The 19,707-nt window shown below is 56.8% G+C and overlaps 1 protein-coding gene across 6 annotated transcripts in view; it reads right to left on the bottom strand.

Moving 5' to 3' along the window:
- JADE2 (jade family PHD finger 2) overlaps positions 1 to 19,707 on the bottom strand; it is a 114,142-nt gene that overhangs the window by 16,241 nt on the left and 78,194 nt on the right. For all 6 annotated transcript variants that reach the window (XM_026063299.1, XM_026063300.1, XM_026063301.1 and 3 more), the window contains exons 6-9: positions 16,104 to 16,273; positions 8,043 to 8,254; positions 4,175 to 4,342; positions 3,537 to 3,653 (exon numbers count right to left, since the gene is read on the bottom strand). In XM_026063299.1, coding sequence (XP_025919084.1) covers positions 3,537 to 3,653; positions 4,175 to 4,342; positions 8,043 to 8,254; positions 16,104 to 16,273 — 667 coding nt within the window. The remainder of the gene's footprint in view (positions 1 to 3,536; positions 3,654 to 4,174; positions 4,343 to 8,042; positions 8,255 to 16,103; positions 16,274 to 19,707) is intronic.

Genomic DNA, 19,707 nt, shown 5'->3' with positions numbered 1-19,707 from the left:
ATCCTTTTGTGCTGTTATGCGCATAAATATCCACCGCGGCGACAGGGAAGTGGACACCACGAACCCGCTGCCTTCAGCGGCCTAACGGAGAGCAGGCAGGAAAGCAGGCAGGAAAGCAGGCAGCCACGTCACCTCGCTCCCTGCCCGTGCCCGTCACTGGCGGCGGCAACGTGCCCCTGGTCTCGCCAGACCCCAGCGCCCAGCGCGTCTGCGAGCAGGAAAGCCGAGCCGCGCTGCCGCAGGGATAAAGCAAATAAAATGACACCCGTCCTGGATTTCTCCTCCGACAGATGGCAAGCAGCAGCCGTCAGAAGCCGTGCCCAAAATGCAAATAGAAAATCGTTAGGCAGCGCGGCTGACGGGCCGCAAAGACAGGTACCCGCTCAGCAGCAGCTGCCCAAGGACCTCGCACAAGCGTACCGGGCGCCCCAAGCTCCCGCGAGCGCAGCCGGCCCCTGGATCGAACCTGCTCGCCGTCGGGCTCCGACACGCCAAATAACCCGGGGCGCAAGAGACCGGTGCAGCCCCCAAATCTGATCGCGCCTTGGCGGAGGGCAACGGCGACGCTGTCTTGCGGCTCCTCTCGATCCAGGGACTCGGAGCAGTTTGCTTCGGCAGCCGGACACAACCCAGCACCACCCCGAGCACAGCTCCAAGCCAGGCAAGGGAGATGCACCAAGGGATGAACGCGGCGGCCTGGTCCTTAGTCCCGAAGTCACCCTTGCCAGAGGGAGGATGTTGTTTCCAACGCAGCCGGCCGGGCTGCAGGGCTTCGCTGGGACGGGGTCGGCGCTGGGGGCCCACGAAGCTCACAGCAAGCGGCAGAGGAGCGCTAACGAACGCCTGCCTGAGCGGGAGGCGACGCCTACCTAGGGCTTCTCCTCCAAACCCATTTTCTCCAAAAAAGAAACTCAGAAGACGATGGCAGCAGAAGATCGTGCCGCTTGGAGAGACCTCGTTGCTATCAGCTAGCGGAGACCTGGCGCTCTTGCTCTCGTGCCGGGCCGTGGCGGTCTGCTGCGAAGAGCCGGGGGGTCACAGCTCAGGCAGGAGCTTGGTCCCTCCGGGCAGCGGGAAGTGCAGGGTGCCCTCAGCCTCTCCGGGAGCTTGGCGCGGGGCCGGCAGCGTGCTTCCTGGCACTCTCCTTGCCCCTTCGGCAGCCCACATAAGAAAACCTCTAATGGATCCGGAGCTCCCCTTGGCACCTCCTCATGTCCGAGCACAAGAACCACCATGAAGTCATGGTTCCCCTTCCCCGGAGGCCGGAGAAGCGTGCCTACGGGGCCGTGTCCCTCGCCAGCCTGTGTGCCACCATGCCGATCTGCACCGGCTTCACAGCTTCTTGCAGAAAAGCAAGGGAAGCAGCTGTGTGCATGCAGCAACATCAGAGGCATGGGGAGGAGCGGGGAGCCTCTCTTGAAGTTCCCCTATCTCTGTTTCCATTTTGGTGGTCAAATTTGGATGGGGAAACCACCTAGATGCACAGAGCCTTGGTGCCCATGCAAAATCGCTTCCCATTCGTAGCTGCAAACGGGGTAGAGGCGGATGTTTTCTCAAGCTGCGGTTCTGCCTATCAGCGATCCTCCCTGCCCGTCCAAGATTACGGCCCTCGCTCCTCCCGTTCGCCTTCCAGCAAAGACCGGTTCCAACCGGCCACTTGGAAAAACTAGTCCTGGAAGCGGTGACCTACCTTCCACCGACCTGCCGGCACCTGGAGCACCTAATTCCTGCTGCCAAGATCGAAAGCGAAGTGCTTTAACAGAAAACAACCTTCTCTTTCCAGAGCTGCATCCTAAACCTAAAACGCTGACAAAGGTAGTTAGATTACACCTGCATAAACAGGCACGAATCAAAAATATGCTCCGTAAACATCGGCTCTCAAAACAGAGCTCTGGACCTCGGAGCAGTACGAAGCACGTTTATTTGTCTGTGGGCGAGCTTGCTGCTGGTTTACCCCATAACTCCTTAAATAATGGCACTGGCTGCCCTTCCCTTTTCCTGTCCCGCAAGAGCTGGGGTGGCATCGACAAGCCCTCTCGGCGACAACCTCACGAAGACTTATAAACCGCGAGCTGTCAGCAGCCGAGACAGTAAAGCTCCCCGTCCTGCTTCAGGTGACCTTTAACGCAAATCCACCCAGCGGAAAGGTTCTCGCAGCTAACGCGTGATGCCAGTGCTAAGAGGATGAAGTGTCTGAGAAGCTGAAGTCTTTTTGATGCTGCCAAGTCTCTTTGACTCGTTTCCCTGCCCTTCCGTTCTTTGAAAGCAGTTGCCGTTATGACACAGTATCTCCATCTGGCAGGGTGAATAAGCAGATCCACCCAGAACCATCAAAAAGGAGTGAGTCAACGCTAGAGATTTAAAGAAATATTGTGAGATTTCATTTCAGGCTCAAGGGATTGCTTTTAAATAGCTCCCTTCAAAGTATTAAAACCAAGGCAGTCGCATAAACACAGCGGAGCCTGCAGATCCCCTACTCCTCTCACCCTGCTCAGCCAGCCAGCTCCTTTTCACCAACGTACATCGCTACAGACACTGATCTCTGAGATGCAGCTCCCGTTTCTGCACAGGAGGTGATTAGTTGGGCTTGGAGCACATCCAAAACCGTCTCCCAGTTTTCAAAGCTTAATGGCTATTCCATGTCCTTCTGCATGTGCAAGACGGCTGCAGCTTCGACATCTGGTCTGCCAAAGAAAGCAACAAGTAGCGGTCCCGCGTGGCAGCAGCCCTTCCCCAGACTCTCCTGGGATGTTACGCGGCCAGAGCAGGGCGAAGCAGACGCAGTAATCCGATGCGGACACCGTGGCAAAGCTCCCCCCACGCTCTCCCACCAAGGGCAGCGCGGTGTGGGCTGCAGCTTCTGCTCTCTGCCCCAGAGAGGAGGGCCGTCCCCGAAAGGTCTGCCTTGCTTCTGTAACGCAAAATGCAAAATCTAGTCCCGTCTTCAGCACGCTGCTGCCGCGGGAAGAGCAGGAAATCGGACGTCTGCAGTGGTTTGTGTAGGCAAAACAGGAGAAAATACGGGAACGCAACGAGCGGTAGATGCCCTGCTTGCAAGCTCGCAGGCCTTTGAGACTAGTGAGGGCTAGCGAGTCCTGGAGCTTCTCGATTCCCCCAAAACAGAAAGGTTCCACATCTAACCCTACCAGTCTGTGAAATACTTGGGCTCTGAGTCCCACGGGTATCTTATTTTTCTGGCAGCTACTCCAAGCCTTACTGTCGGAGGTTCCCGATTTCAAACCAAGGTCGTTTGCAGTCCCGGTAATTACGATGTCACTACAGCAACATCACTGTGTTATGCAAAGAAAGTTAATCTAGATTCTTAGCATCCAATACATTAAATAATTACAGACAACAACATTTGATGATGTCTGATCGGCGCTCGTGCTCCCCGCTGTCAGGTTTATTCTGTGTCACAGACGTAGAATAGGAGGAAACCTTGGCCAGATCGAGTCCACCGACGACTCGAGACGCTCCGGCAGCTATTACAGGCGCAACCGAGGAGGGGCGAGCGCCTTCGGCACTGGGGTACCTACCTGGATACACGTCCCGGTGCACTCCTTGCAGAGACTGCAGGACAGAGCCCATCTGCTCGCCGGGATATGGGAGATCTTCGTTATGGGTTCCATTTTTTCAGGACATCCAATGCTAACCTGGTCACAAAGCAGAGGACGCGTCGTCAATACGGGTTAACAGCACAAACCTCCTCTAGGGGAAGGTCTGTGGCAGCCAGAACGAGCGATGGAGTTTTTGTATGTTATTTCTCAGGGTTACTTGTAATTTGAAAAAAAAAATAACCCCCCACCCAAACCCAGAAACAAATATGGATGAAATGGAAGGAAAAATTTATGTTAGAGGGCAATAGTGCTGCCTCCTCTGGATTAATTTGTCATTCGGACACTGCTGAATAGCTCAACCGGGCCCAAAAAATTAGCCTTATCCGACGCGGGTAGGTGTCCCTCACCCCTGGGCAGGAGCTAAGGACCCTGCGCTCGCCCCGGCCCCAGCCGCCCTTCTCTCCGCACAGCTCCGAGGACGCCGGCGAGCGGAACAAGCGCTGCCGTCTTTCCCACGCATCCACCCGTCTCCTAGTTTGGGGTCCGGAGGGCTCCGGGGGGCCTGGGGAGCCGAACTCCGCGCGCCGTGCCCTCCCGCGGGCCGCGTAGCGTCTTACTTCAGGTATCCATAAGGCACAGCTAACGTGGACCCACTTCGTCCCGCTGCGGGTGGGCTTGAGGGCTCCCCCTCTCTTGGGGCACAGCAGACACTTCGGCTGGACGCCCAGGGCGCAGGTCCGGCACAGCCAGCTCCCGATGGGCACCTTCAGGATGCCGTAGCAGGCCTGCGCGGACACGAGCGGCGCCGCGTTAATCCCGGGCCACGCTTCCCCGGAAAAGCGCCCTCCCGCCGCAGCCCTGCACCGAGTCCTGGGCGCGCATGGTTTTGCGTGCGGCTGGCTCCTTGCCCCGCACCCGGGCATCGGAGCGGCAACAAGCAGAGCTAAAGCAGTCCCCCAAGGGCAGCTAGCTCGAGCCCTTTTTTTGGTGGACTCGTCCCACGCGGCACGGAAAGGACGAAATGCCGCGCTGAGAAAACCGCTTAGGTAAATCAGGGCCGCAAAGCCGCAATCCCACGATTGAGAAAGGCGGCCGCGTTGGTTAAAAAACCAACCGAGATTAAAGGGGAAGTGAAAACAGCTATATAAAGGTAGAAACGAGCGAACGTAGATCAGAAGCAGCTAGGAACCCTAAAGAACTGGCAAAGAAATCCAAGGACACGAGGACAAATCCATGGCCAGGGAGCTGGGAAGGGTTTCGGCAGGGCGCCGCAAAGCAGACGTGCTTAATAAATATTTCTCTTCCGTACTTGGGGAAGAGCCAAATGATAAGCCGTATCACGTAATAATGATAAAATACTTTCCACTTCAGCACTTACGAGCGTATTAAAGGGCTACCACGAGGACCAGACGGTTTAACCAGCAGGTCCCAAAATCCCACGCTTTAGTTTGCCCCAGCGTGTGAGCTGCCTCTAGTTTCTCAAGGAAAAAAGTCCGTTTATGATCAGATCGTTACACTAATAAAGGATTAAAGAAGGTAATACTGTTGCTGCTGGTCTATACGGGTTCGTGGAGCACAGGTCTTGTCAAACCCGGCTGCGTTTCACGGAGAATCCAAATTTGACCAATAAGCCGTTTCTGTAGCAGATTTTTGTACAACATCTGATTCGGTCCCAGACAAAATCAGGAGAATAAACGGGCAGACCGACCTCAAAATCCGAGGTAAGCAGGGAACTCCTACAGGCGAGCGCGTAGCTCCAGCGGAGCCGTTCGGCAATCTCGGCTCTCTGTCATTTATTCATGCGGATTTTGGAGCTGCTGAAGGTGAAGTGATGCTCTAGGAACAAATACTACAGGGCCTGGTAACCAGTGACCCTGAAAACAAGACCGATCACGAGCAAAACGGAGCTCCCCGGCAAACGCCGGGCCACGGTGCTCCCTGCACACGCAGCCGGAGCGGCGCCGAGCGGGAGCCGAGCGGTGATTTCTCTCGCCGCGCTTGGGCGCTCGGTGGACACGCCGACATGCCGGGCGGGAGCCGGGCTGAAGCCGCCGCAGCGCCCGGCACGTCCGGCCCAGCCACCGCCTCGCCACAGGGAACGGAAATTTGGTGGCTCTGGGACCAAGACCTAAGGGGCTGAAAGTTGGAGATGGGCAATTTTCACGCTAAACAGAAACGCAGCATTTTCGCCGTGAGAATAATGAACCAGAACAACTTAACGGGGGGGGGGGATTCTTCCTCACTGAAAATTTCAAAATTAAGATTGCAGGCGTTTTCTAAAAGATATGCTTCGTAGGAATTAATTAATAGCAAGTCTCATGGCTTGCGTTATGCAGATTAGATGATTACAACGATCCCTTCCGGTGCTATAATCCAGGAACGTATGTCTCGGCATAACCCTTCCTCCCGTCCCTCCGCTGCTCAGCGAGCTGCATCTGCTGAACAGCACGACGGAGCCGGGGCCGAGCAGCAGCAGAACTCGTCCCGCGTCCCGCATCCCGCATCCCCTTCCAGGCTGAGGGCTCGCTCCTTGCTCAGCGTGTGAATCGTCCCGAGCACGCTAGAGCCTCCTGAGAAAATCCAGCAGCCCGTCTCCCAGCTCCGCACCCGTTCATCCTGGGAGCACGCGGGAAACACGTAACAGGGCAGAAGAGCGAACGCCCGAGGAAGGAGGAACATCCTCGTGCCGCAGCCGGGCGTCCCGGCGCGACGGCCGGGGGCGATTCCCGCGCCGCCCGGGAGCGCGCCCGCGGAAAACCGCCGCCTCTGAGCATTCAAACGCGGCGCTGGCAAAGGCACAGAGGAGGTTAGATAGGAAACACGACGCCGAGCAATACCCTGATCTGCGGCTCCGGACTTTGCGGCTTAGAGCGCAAATCAGGGCAGCGATTAGATCGCAGTCAGCTGAAGGGTTGACAGCAGACGCGAGGCCCGATTCTGCGCTCCCTGCAAGCGCTGGAAAAGCTCCCGTTTCTTTTAACGGCCTTTAAATCCAGCCATCGGCCTGTCATTAGGGCGCTCGTGGCCCTGCAGCGGCCGCATCCCGGGTCCGTATGTCCCGGCAACGGAGCCCACCCTGCTCCCTGCTCCCTCCGGACCCTGCATCGCACACGCCGACCCGCTTCCCGCCGGAGCCTGCTCCTCACGGGGGACGGGCGAGCTCCCTGCCCGAGATTTCCGCAGGGACTGCTTTAAAAAAAAAAAAAAAAAAAAGCCCTCCCGAATCGTCCTGGTATTTTGTGGGATCTGATTCACCGATGGAAACCATTCAAAACACCCACCTGCCGCAACTATACATATCTCAAACGCTCCCACCTCCAGGAAGCGCTGATGGAAAAGCTGCCCGAAAGATCAGCAAATGGATCTCTTGGGAGAAAAAGAAGAAAAGGGAAGCGGAGAGCGGCTGGCTCTCGGCTCCGGCCCTCCCCAGCCCGGGCAGCCGGTGCGGATCGCGGCACGCCGCCCTGCCGCGGGGCCCCAGCCCACGCGCTGCCCTCAAAGGACAACGAGGAAGGTTCCCCAGGTCCCAGCGGGAGCCCCGTCGCAGGCACAAGGAAAGCCCACGCGACAGAGGTGCTTCCCATCATCTGTACGCCGGCGTTTTCCTAGTGAACACCTCCCTTCTCCGAGCAGTGAGCACACGGACAGGCCCCGGAGCCCGCAGACACCATCGCAGTCCTTCCCGCTCCCAAGCAAGAGCTGGAGGCATTTACATTCAATTCTAAAAATAACACATTTTTCTTCAGGCACTAAAATCAAATGAAGCTCCACACTCCTGCAGCAAGGACGGAAGCCCTGCCACGTGAGGCAGCGGCAGCGGAGATGGAAGGTCCTTACGCCCCCAACGCAACCCTACAAGGTTACCGTCATGGACAAGGCTGGAGGAAAGACTCGCCCGTCCGTCCCGCTAGCCAGCGCAGGATTGCAGACTAACACCCTTCCCAGCCCACCGCCAAGGGTCCTGCACAGGACCTAGCTCTGCACACAGCCCGGTCTCTCCTGCATCCTACAGATCCCTTGGCAGCAGTTTAATACGGAGAAAAGTGGCAGGGAAGAAGAAGGGTGGGAGAAGAACACGCACATTAATGGAAGAGGAGGCAGGAAAAAAAATCACAGAGATGAGAGTAAGAAGGAGAGGGCAAAGCAAGAACGCGGAAAGCCCTAGAGTAGCGTTCAACCTCTGCTGGCCTACTGCTCTGTGCTGCGGGAAAGAAAACAAGAAAAGCAAGTCTGAAATGACATCAGGTCTGAACAAGACATCGTTTGCTACCCAAGGACCACTGAAGAAGTGCTAGGAATCGGTCAAAAAAAGCTCAAACGCTGGTCTACAGTAATTCAGGGACGGTGGGGGGAAGCAGGAACGGAGCAGCCCCAGAGGAGGAGGCGTAAGCGCAGGAGGACACCCAAAGGCGAGGGTCTCCACCCCTGCTCCCCAGGGACCGCGCGCCCGCGCCCCGTGGGCCGAGCAGCCCCGGCGCCGCTCACCTGGTGCACGCAGACGTTGCACTTGTCGCAGAAGACCATCTCGTTGCCGTCCTCGCCCTCCGGGGAGCGGCACACGTCGCACACCACGTCCTCGTCGTACTCGATGCCGAGGCCCTCCTCCGTCTCGATGGCGATGTTCATGTTCTCGTAGCACATGGTCTCCAGCTCCTCCAGCACTCTCTCCAGGGTCATCTCGTCCAGCTCCGGCTTCTCTGCAAGGCACGAGAGACACGTTTTAGATTTCCACTTAAGGGGCAAATCCGCGGCGCCGATAAGATCCGCGATTCAGAAAACGGCTGTTTCCAGCTTGGGATACAGTTTGCGTTTCATAGACAGCAACAAAACATTGCTGCCGGCTGGGAGGAGAGAAACCCGTTGAGCTGAACCAATGCGGATAATTAGGTCTGACAGTTTAAACGATCGAGGAGACAAGTTCTGCAAAGACGCTTTCCGCAGCGAGGGCTCACACGAGCTTTGGCAACGCAAAGTCACTGCTTTAATTGTGAAGACTGCGAAAATCGACCCTTTTAAGGCCAATTAAATGGAACTGTAAAACCGAAGCCAAAGGCTGAAATCGAGGACAAATGTGTTTTTTCCCTGGTTGGGCCCACAGGAGCCGAAGGTCAGGCCCAGGGTGGGCTCGTGTCTGCCGGGTTGCTTTTTTCTCTGCCTGCACTGGGGTCCTTAGCGAAAACACGCGGTGGAGATGCTTTACCAGAGGTTTATCCCAAGGGAGGACTGGGAATATTAAGCCAACCCCAGGAGAGCAGCGCGGTGTATCCCTCAGCCAGCAACACCGTTACGGGGAAAGCACGGAGGTGGGGAAGGCGACACCAACCCAACGCAATTAAAACCACGTCATCTTTGCGCTTCGTTTGCACGCGCCGTTTCATCTCTAACGATGGCTGGAGTCCCTATCCCAGGCTAAGCGCTGGGTCCGTGAGATGCTTCCCGGGCCATTGGTGGCTCATGGGGGGATGCGGCCGCCGTGCCGCTGCTATCGAGGCAGCGGGTGACGAATGGAGCCGGACCATCGCGTTTGCCTTGACGGTGCCGCCTGTGCCGCACGTGCTCTACGGAGACGCGAGCCTTGGCTTTCCTCCAAGCACGGCTTCACGCAAGCGTTATACGAGCCCGCTAAGAAGATATTTTTCTGGGTCAGTGTTCGGAATTGGCAAACGTCGTTACGAGCCCTGGCGCAGCAGCGCCAACCTGGAATTACTCCGTTTCTCCCCACATTTCGGGCTCTGGCTCCCACCTTGCGGGAAAGCAAAGCGACCAGCAGTGTCTCCTTCCCCACCGTGCCGGCGGCGCTCAGCCCGAGCCGCTGCCCTGCCCGCGGCAGGAGAAGGGAGGAAGGAAAGGGAGGGCGGGTTTCCGCAGGAAACTCAAGCCTGACCTGCCGCCAGGGTCAGGACCACGCCGGCACCTGCACAGTTCCCATTTCACTGCGAGTGGAAAGAAACCTCTCGGAGCGGCAACCGATCTTCCTCCCCGCCTGCGCTCCCGCGCGCTCCGCGGCTGCCGCGCCAGGCTGTAAATTTTTCATTGCCAGCGATATCCACCCCGCCGCTGCCAGCTTAACCCTTGGGAGAAAGTCAGCGGCGACGCCGAAGCGCTCACGCTCCGACCCAGCGCTGCCCGTCCGGGCTGGAGAGCGAGTCTCCATCCCGCAGGAGCCCTGGGCCCGGGGGCAAGAGCAGCACTTGGCCCTCGAACCCCCGGTGAAACCGTCAGCGACACCGGTGACGGAGCAGGGTTTTCTGATGAGTCCCCATGCAACGTACTCGCTATGCCGTTACACTGGAAAACGCAGATCCCTCCCTGCCCGTCTCGCTCACGCACACGCTCACACTCCGTTTAGAGGTAATTACAGCGGGAAGCCGTTTGCCAAGCTCCGCTCAGATACCTCGGAGCTTATTGAATCGGCAATTGTACTTGATGGGGATGAAGCGATTAATCGCTTATGAAGCACTAAACAATGGGGCCTGAGGGTGAAGTTCTTTTTCCATTTGTGCTCCATTTATCTCCTTCTGCATCATATAAAGTTACTGCTATTAAACTCCATTCATAAAATTGTCATCTTTTTGGCTGAGAAAACGCTATCCGTATTGATCGTGGCCAGCCAAACAGCAAAAACAAAAAAATACTCAACCAAAACATTCCCTGTGCTGTAATGCAATAGTAACACCATTATTTTCCCTGTGGAGCGAAGTGCAAAGACTCAGATGCTGATCTTGGCTACACTGAATAAATCCAGCTGAATCAGTCCAGGGACTAAGTCCCGGCTCACAACCACGTGCCTGAGAACACCCCCAGACATTTGGAGTCTAAATGCGGACCACAAAAAAGGCCCTTTTACTGGGTTAAGGTATGCCAAGGTCTTGCATAGAATGGGTTGGAAAAACGAAGCTTTTCTGGGTGTCCGCAGAGGAAAGGCAGCAGAGCTGGTACCACGGCAAACTTCTCTGCAGTTCTGACTGGAGGGACACAGCCAACAGTGAGAAGTTAATCTTCACGCCAATACAATCACTGGGGATGAACTTCATGTTCAAAACACTAACGAAGGAGGAAAAGGCTCTATGTCCCACTACCCCACCCAGAAAGCCGCCCGTCTCCTCTTCCCAGGTAGTTCAACAGTATGTTAGTGATGGCTGGTTTTGGCGTGGATCCCTGCCGAATGCCCACCTGGGCCCATCGCAGACCGATTAGGTTCAGCACATCTCACGCGAGCAACCAAAACGTTTGGACACGGCTTGGCACCTCCATGGACCTGCAGGTCTTCCAGGCTTCACCCACCCCTAGGCATTAGGTGCCGCAGTAGAAGCGATAAAGGGACAAGTCGTCCCGTGGAGACAGACCTGGCAGAAGGCAGCGCCCCGGGGCACAGCGGCAGAGGAGCCTCCTCGAAGGCGCTTCAGGGATTTGGGGCTCGCGGGCCGAGGGCAGGAGGCACAGAAACGGGCAGGTGCTGCCACCCTATCTCTCCTTCCAGAGCTGCGGACATGACGCCCCGCTTCTGCTCTTCCCTGGAAAGCAACGCTCCTGAGAGCCCAGAAACGCCGCAAGCGCTCCGGCTCTTGCCCCGAGTCGGTAAGCGGATAGAGAAGACGAGCTCGATTAGCCCAGCTGTGCCTATACGGAAGCACCAAAGTTAAGCAGCTTACCCAGAAGAAGCTGGTGTCACTAGACTGGCTCTGAACCCAGAACGTCCGCTTTGTAATAGCAATCAGACACGTTTCTTTATACGATGCCATTCTCCCTTATAATTATTTTTGTAATACCGTAACTTATGCAGCATGAAGGAGCAATATTCCTCTGCTAAATGAATTCTCAGCTATACCTTACTCTGGTTTGAGCCTCCTCACTGTGCCGGGAGAGAAAAAAAATAGCTAGAGAGCCACCTTCCACAAAAGAGAGACCTATTTCTGACTAAACTGCGCTCCACTAAAATCAATTTACCGAAACAATAAATCCTTTTACCCCGTGGAGTGTATCTGGAGATAAAACAGCTCATGAACAAGCAATCATGGGGACTGCAGGCTGTGCCATTAGCCGGTGCACAAACTATAAACCTCCGAATCTATTTTCCAGCAAAAATACATACAAACAAACAAAATTACCGCTCCTTCCTTTTTTGAAATAAAAAGCACTTGGGAGATGATGCAGACGTGTCTATTATCGTCTCTGAGGATTGCAGAGCGCAAGGCCATAAGGTCCCTGTCGGGCTGGGGGCGCAGGGAGCCACCGGCTCACGAGGTCCGATTCCAGCTCAAACCCCGTCTCTCGGGATTGCCTTGGGCAAGCCGCTTCGGAGCCATTTGCTTTGGTTCCTCCCGTCTCTTCCTCCCCTCTTGGCCTGCAAAGTCCCAGTTGACGTCTTTCCGTAGCCTTTGCAGAGGCCGGGCAGTGACGGATAAACGCTAATCGATTGCTATAGGTCATTCTGGACGCCACCAGCTCAACAGCTACTGATAACTAGTTACCTGCAGGAATACAGAAAAGCTTCCGCTACTCTGAGCGTCTGCAACCCAAATGCCCTGTGCCTGCAGCACGCCTGCGAGATGCAGCAGTTGCACATTCATCTTTCATTAACGTTACTTATAAACGGACCCATAACGTAAAGCACGACCAACAAAACAAACAGCAACATGCGATCTGCCCATGAGCCCAACATACGCAGTGAAACTTTGAGATATTTTGCTACAAACACAGCCTGCTAATGCACTTAAAGGATTTACAGGAACCAATTATCACCCTTTCTGCCACCCACCGACATCAATTATTGCTCAAATTTAAGATGATGACAAAATGTTTTAGAAGCCACTTTATAATCTGCTGTCTCTCTCCGCTAATGCTCCGCACTGACAGAGCTGTCCTGGAGCACTGCTGATTAAAGCTCTTCCTGCAGCCTGCAGCAAAACCCGGAACAGCGCTGCAAAGCACGGCAATTACTGCAAGGAATTTATGCAAATGGCAAAACAACAACTTGACATAAAACCTGCTCGTGCTGAAAAACGTGAAGGCATAAACGTCCCAGACTTGCCTGGCTGCTGCTGATCCCCCATCCTGCTAATCTGCACATTAAGGTAAAAATAGAGGGGCTTTCCTGCAAGATCTGTTTCCGTGAGGAGTTAAAGAAACCCAGCTTTCCTTTCCCGAGGCTCACGGGGGTTTCACCTCTGCCAACGGCTTATGGAACTGCTACCTGGAAACACTTCTGGATTTCCTTGCAGGCTTTGGGGCGATAAGCTTAAAGGCCGAGGCTACTTTCACACCAAACGAGCTTGGATTATTATTTTAACCATTTTTGCGCCAATTTGCATCATTTCTCCAGGGCTGTCACTACGTGCCCAGGCTTGCCGACTCGCCGGGACAAGGCGAGCTCTGGGAGAGAGCGACCCCGCGCCACCCAGCAGCCTCAGCCTAAACACGGATACGGAGAGACGCAGCAGCGGCCGCAGCACGGTGCTGATCCAGATCACCGCAGACATAACCGGGAGCAGCTTCCAGCCCCAAATCTGTCCCCAGGACACTTCCACGCTGCAGATCGGTACCTCTATTGTGCATTAAATGCACCTCTTGCTTGCAATGCACTTTTTTTTTTTTTTTTTTTTACTATCACAAACTGCACCAGCAGCAAATAAAAGCTTTCGGCATGCTTAAACACTGACGTCACCTCTGTCACCCAGAAGTTCTTTAAACAGTACGTTTCTGCTCGGAATAGTAACAGCTACTGAAACACGTGACCGGGCGCGGGCAGGGGTTAAACCTATTTAAAGCCGTTTTAGGCGAGAAACTTTTGCTTTTCAGCAAGGCCGTGCGCCGAGCTCAGAGACTCCCCGGCAAACTGCAGAGAGCGGCGACTCTCCGGAAGGTCGGTCTGATCTCAGCGATAAACTTCCATCTCCAGGGTGCCCTAAAAAGGACTGGAAACGGCAGGCGCCGCGCAGGGAGCCGGCGCGGAGCGGGAAGCCAGCGGGAGCGATGATCTCAGAGGTGTTTTCCAGGCCTCCTCCCACGGCACTCGCTCTTTGTCATTAAATATTTAGCGAGTGACACACGGTGCCCGCCATGGGGCCGGTGACAAGGGTTCGGCCGATGCCCCGGAGGGGTTTGAACTCCTGCCTACGGCTGCGGGCTGGGGGGGGGGGGGTAACGCCTGCCCGGGCTGGAGGGGCCACCCTGCTCCAATCGAGCCTCGTTAGCGATCGCAGAGACCAACGAGGCTTGTCTGGAAAACACGGTACGCCCCTGGCGTCCAGGACTTCCAGGAGAAAGCGCCGTTTACTGGATTTCACACACTAAACACCGTTTCCCAAAGCTGCTCTCCCTCTCCAGCACGCTCAAGGCTCCCGCAGGAGCTACGGTGCTCTTGCAGCAACGGAGACAGACCGACGTCTCAGCTGATGGACAGCTGACGGACCCCTGGCATTACTCATGGTTGTTACTGCAGGAGCGTTGGGGGCTTCATCAAAGGTCCTGGTTCCCCCCAGCCGGGCACTGTGCAAATCCCTGCTAAGAGCCGCCCTGGCGAAAGCTTCCCGGCCGGATAAGCCACAAGCAGCTGGAGGGAAAGAAAACGCAGCTTGCTCACGACCGCCCGGCACAGCGGTCCGGCTCCCCGGCGTCCGCAGCGCGATGCCGAAGCTAAGGGGCGCCCGCCGTCGGCGGCGGTGGCTGGTGCACATCCGGCTCCTAGCGCTGGCACCTCCGCGCGGGGCCGGCGCTCTCCTCCCGGCCGCCGCGTGCGTTATCGAGCGGGAGGGAAGCCCCACATCCGGAAGCCGCTGCGGGCGTTGCGTTTGTAACCGAACGCTTTAAAGAAATACTAAAGCGAGCCAAATTTAAGCCAGCCGAGCTGGAGAAGTTGAGTCCTTGCCCACCACCTTTCTGGTGGGACGGATGAGGTGCGAACGGAGGGCAGGCGGCGGCAGGGACGGAGCTCTTCTCCGGGGCCCAGGGACACCTCTCTGCCGCGGAGAAGGCAAGGGTTGCAGCACAGGGAGCGGCGGCGAAAGCGCTGTGGGGCTGGAAGGACGCGCAGGGCGATGCCAGCTGGTTTCTCGGGAACAGCAGCACGAGGAAGCGCAGCTCCGCCGAGGAGCAGCCGCCACGGGTCCCAAGTGGCACCGCGCCACGCGGCTCCTGCCCGGCAGTGCTGTTCGCTCTCGGCAAGGGCTTGGCTTTAATCGCCAAAATTTCAAAAGCTGAGGGCGTTCGTGACAGCGCTGAGGCTGCTGATCCAGGACCAGTCTATGAGGGCAGGGCCACCTGCTACTTGCTAGTGAGCCTACAGGCTCCACAACACGGAGATTATGGGAAATCCGGGATTCAGGATACATTTAAGAGATAGTTACAGAGGCTGCTTTCAGTGTTTGGTTAATTTTCTTATATTCCCAAAGACTACGATAACAAAAGTTTGGCAAGTGAAGTATGAGCTGGTCAAAGGAACGAAGACCTTCTGCGAACGAGACGAGGCAACGCCGTGGCCAGGTCCTGCGCTGGTTCGCTCTCTGTGCGGCCCGACTGCGGGAACAGAGCTTCGCTGCAGAGCTTAGCTAGCCGCCTCGGAGACCCGACACAATTTTCCTGCTCAGCAGCGCATGATCCTGCCTGCTGAAGTACTCAATAACGTGCTTCGTCCCACCCGTGAAGGCTTCTGCAACGGGGAGGAACGCTTTGTTTAGGTGCATTTCAGCCTCCACGGATCTAAAAGGTGAATTTTTTTTGTTTTGCTATTCTTACCTGAGTAGTAGTAGTCACACCACAGCAACCCGTACCCAACAAGGACTGGAAAATCCCTCCAGAGCCTGGCAGGACTATACACCCCAGCTTCCGTGCCAGCAAATCTGCCCAACAGACCATGCTAAGCCATAGCGCCAATAGTCGAATTCCCAGTGCAGTTACTTGCACTTAACAGAAATGCACTAATGGATTTTAAAAGCGTGTGCTGATATAACAGAGCAGTAATGCAGGCAACATTACGCTGTGATATTTAAAGACAACTGAGAAAGGAGAGACAGCCCAGGTTTGGCATTCCTGAGAATTATACATTTTGACTAGGAGATCCTCCTTCCTCTGACTCCATCTGTCCGGTTGGCTACATCTGTGAGCTATGTTCTCAGACCCGGCCAGTCAAGGGAACAGGAGCCAGGGTCGACGTGCCCATCCTGACCAGACATCTCCTCCTGCAGCACAGATGCTTCAGGGAGCAGAACCGGAGACAAGGCTGGTCCTGCCGTCAGAGCATGGTGATGAGTGCTCTGGAGTCCATCAGTTCTTCTGCAAACCAGATTCCTGCTCCATGGGGGAAACCGCACTATTGCTGCAATCATCTGGTTTGCGCTGTTCTTCTTGCACTGGGTCCCAAATCCCCTAAGCGAGTGAGAGGCACTGAGATGCACTCAGATCCTGCGCTGTGGCAATCCACGTAATCTCTTTTGGAAAGCCAGAACGAAGTTCCTTCTTCAAGACCTTTCGACTTTGGTTCTAACATCATTACTTAATGCCCACTCGATACGCACCCCAAGCAAGCAGAGAAATCTCGGCAAGACTTACCCATCTCCTTGAGCTCCATATTAACAAGTTCCAACCAGCAAGCATCAAGCTCATCCAAGTCATAGCGGCTCATGCCTTGCAAGTATGTCCTAGTCGCTTCCGAAATCTCACAGACAGGCGGGCTACTCGGCGAAACCTGTGAAGGCGAGTTCTCCAGCTGGGGTATGATCCTGGAAGAAAAGAAGGAAAGGTTGAGAAAGAGGTACAGTTTGCAAAAACACAGCCAGCTGGCCGAGGGGTTTCATGTGCTCAACACGGTCTGTTGTGCCACAGACGCTTGGAGAATCAGAACTTGGACACCTGGACAAACGTTTTCACAGAGGCTGCTGGTTCAGGATACCTTATTTGGTGGTTTGATTCAGGATGCATTAAAACAGCCCGATTTCCAGAAAATGCTGAGTACACCCCTGGCTGTCAGTGCCCTCTTCCGGTACCTCAAACCATCTGTGAAGAGCTGGACGCCCTCATTATCACAACTAACTGAATAAAACCTCATAAATCTTCCTTACACACATGAAACACTAAAAAAGACTAATTCTTTGCCTTCACCGAAATGCTGTACAGCTCTGACCACCTCAGCTCGGCACCGATGCAAGACACTATTACAACAGTGCCGACGGATGCACCATCGCTCAGACCTGTACATGAAGGGAGGAAACGCCCCTGATGGAAGCGGCGTCACATCAGTGCATCCGTGCTAGGGAACCAACCGGCGCAGGCCGGTCTCCCGCTCGCCTTGCCCTTAATCTAGTGGAAAATCTCAACGTCCAAATGACTAACCTTGCAGCTACGCCGGGGACATCGTGTTCCTTCATAGCAAAAGCTAGTCCTGCCTGGCCTCGGCTCCTACTGAGTCATCGCAGCTCCGGAAACACTCGCTACAGGCCATTAAGAGGCACGTATGACATTGCAGGAGACTGGTGACGCTGGCTTCCTACAGCAGGATGGGTTATCCAGCTATCCAGCCTCCCGCGGGGATCCTTGCCGCTGCAGGCGGCTGCTCACCCGCGCAGCGATCGGCACGCACGGAGGTGCGCCCGTGCCGTCCCAAGCAGTGCAGGAGCACCCGGGGCACCCACCGGATCCTCCTCCCGCACCCTGGCACATCCGAGGGGAGAAGCAGGGGGCAGACGAGGCAGCCCCCAAAGCAGCACGAAACCGGCAGCCAGTACTTGCGATACATCCATATCCGGCTCCTTAAAAAGGAGCGAAGAACCTCCAGGATAACAGCGCGATCGCTCTCGGCCCGCGGCCAGAAGAGGGGTTTGAGAAGCCAGAGGCTCCTTCCACTGGGGGAAAATTATTGCTCCCTGCTTGTAACCCGGGCTGCACGACTGCCATCCAACGCGAAAAAGAAGGAAAGTTTGTCGTGTGCCAGGGCAAACAGCACACGGCACCAAAACAAACGGCTCGGGCTTATTTTTTTTGGGAACAGTGTTGATGTCTTTAAAGAAAAAGAAACACGTAAAAACAGAAAAACATCCACATTTGACTTTGATGAATGCCTGCTTTTCACGGGCTGAGAGTTTGTCCTTTTCGGGACGTCCTGGAAAAACGCCCCAGCGGCGAGAGCGGAGCATGGCCCCGGGGCCGGAGCACGGTGCTCGCTCCCATGGCTGGAGCCGCGGCCCCAGCTCGGTGCAGCTCCAGCTCTCGCGGGGTTTCGCTTCCTCGGCCGCACAGTGGCACCCGCCTGCCCCGGAAAGGTCTCGCGGGGCCGGAATTGGTCAGGGAGAGGACGGACGGCCTTGCGGTGAATGCCTCCGGGACGTCTCCGCGCAGAGCCCAGGAGGGGGGAATTAAGCCTGATGCTGGAAGAGCACAACATAAACGAGCTTTTAAGCCCACGTGAAGGCTGAAGGACCTTAGGGCAGAGCTGAACGGAAGGTTTCTGGGCTCAGGGCCCGGATCGGGAACGCGCGGATACCCGTGCACGCAGCACGGAGCAGGGCTCCATGTACAGCCCGCGCCGCGTGGGTGGGAAACGGCCTGCAGCGCTCCAGCCGGCGGCTCCGGAGAGGTTCGGGAGGTGCAGCGGGAGGCCGGGATGAGCGAGGAGCTCTCCACATCGCCCCGGGCACCGTACAACGGGTGCACGACGTCCCCACGCGCTGGTGGGAAAGCGCCCAGACGCAACGCTCCGCGAGCGGTGGGACACGCCGGCAGCATCCCGCCAGCGCTCTCCTCTCTCGTGGGAGCGCCTGGCCGCCCGTGGGCAGGAGGCTGCGGCCGTGCCAGACGCTCCCAGGCACCATGCGCTCGCCCCGGCAGGCCGGGATGCATCGCTGCCTCGCGTGGCATCGCCGCGGTTTTCTGTGCAAGCCCCAAGGCGCGCAGGACGAGACGGGCTCAAGCCACTGGAGAGCCCTTCTCCTCAACGGGAGACGGGGAGCCCAGGGGTCCTGCAGTTCCCACCACCCTCCGCGTCCCTCCCCTGCCTTTCTCCACGCGCAGGTTCTAATGCTGCATCTCATTCCCTCTAAAAAAGCACACGGGTGTTTTTCAGTACAAACGGACCCAGCCCGTGCTCAGCAGAGCCCCACGTTTCCAAAGAGCCCTTTGGAAGCGCCGAGCGGGAGGCTTTGCGCCTGGCTCCCTGCAGCCGTTCCCGGCTTTTGGCGAGTTGCATGGTTTCCCTTCGCACCGTGCGAAATCAAGCCGTTCCTACGCTCCGCGTGGTTCCTTCCGCCCTTCCCGCCCCGCGAGCGTTACTACGGGCTGCTGGCAGCGACCTCCCACGCGTTCAGACTCCCGAGTCAAACAAACGTCGCGTTCCCGCAGCACCGTTCCTTGGAGGAGCGACCCCGATTCCAAGCGGTCCCCGGCCGAGCCACGAGCTACGGAGGCGCGTGCCGCGGGCAGGCTGCCCCGGCGTCCCCGCGGCAGGCAGCGCGCTCGTGCCGCCTTCGCGTGCCGGCACCGAAGCGCGTCGCGCGTGGGGCCGAGCGACTCGTTTCGAAGGCTCTGCAGTGCGAAGCACAGCGAAGGGACGACAAGAGCCGCCTCGTCCGCTGCAAGCTTCCCGCGCAGCGGACGAACGGGCGCTGGCTGTCGGCCCTTCCGCGCCTCTCGGCGGCTCGACGGCAGCGCGCGCATGCGACACTTGCCACGCGCACGCCAGCGGCGCCGCGCGCAGCGACACGCGAGCGGGGGGGGAGCGAGGAAGGAGGAGCGGGCCGCGGCGCCAGCCGACACGTCGCCGCAAGGCTGGGGGCCGGAGCTCACGTTTCCTCCCCGAAACACCACCTCCAGAGGCAGAGCGGCAGGACGAGCCCTGGAGCTTCCCCCGACCCGGACACGCGGCGTATTTGCCGCCCTCCCTGCAGAGTGACTTTCAGAGCCACCAGCTGGAGCGGCAATAATTCGATTGCTCGGAGAGGAAAACATCGAGAAAGGCTTTTTGTGGCTTTTCCAGTGACTTGCTGTGTGATCTTCAGCAAACCCGCCAACCTCCTTCGCCTTTAGTCTCCCCATCAATAAATTGGGAAGACAGACATGCCCTACTACCCTGTGGACATCTCCTACAAATTTCAGTCCGGGGTCTGAAGAAAACCCTATGAAAATAGCAGCTGCCAGAGAGTCTCCAGATTTTAAAACGAGCTCG

This window comes from Apteryx rowi, unplaced genomic scaffold (genome assembly GCF_003343035.1).
Source record: "Apteryx rowi isolate R43461 unplaced genomic scaffold, aptRow1 scaffold_2, whole genome shotgun sequence".
Taxonomy (NCBI): Eukaryota; Metazoa; Chordata; class Aves; order Apterygiformes; family Apterygidae; genus Apteryx; species Apteryx rowi.
This window is presented reverse-complemented; position numbering and strand designations above follow the sequence as displayed.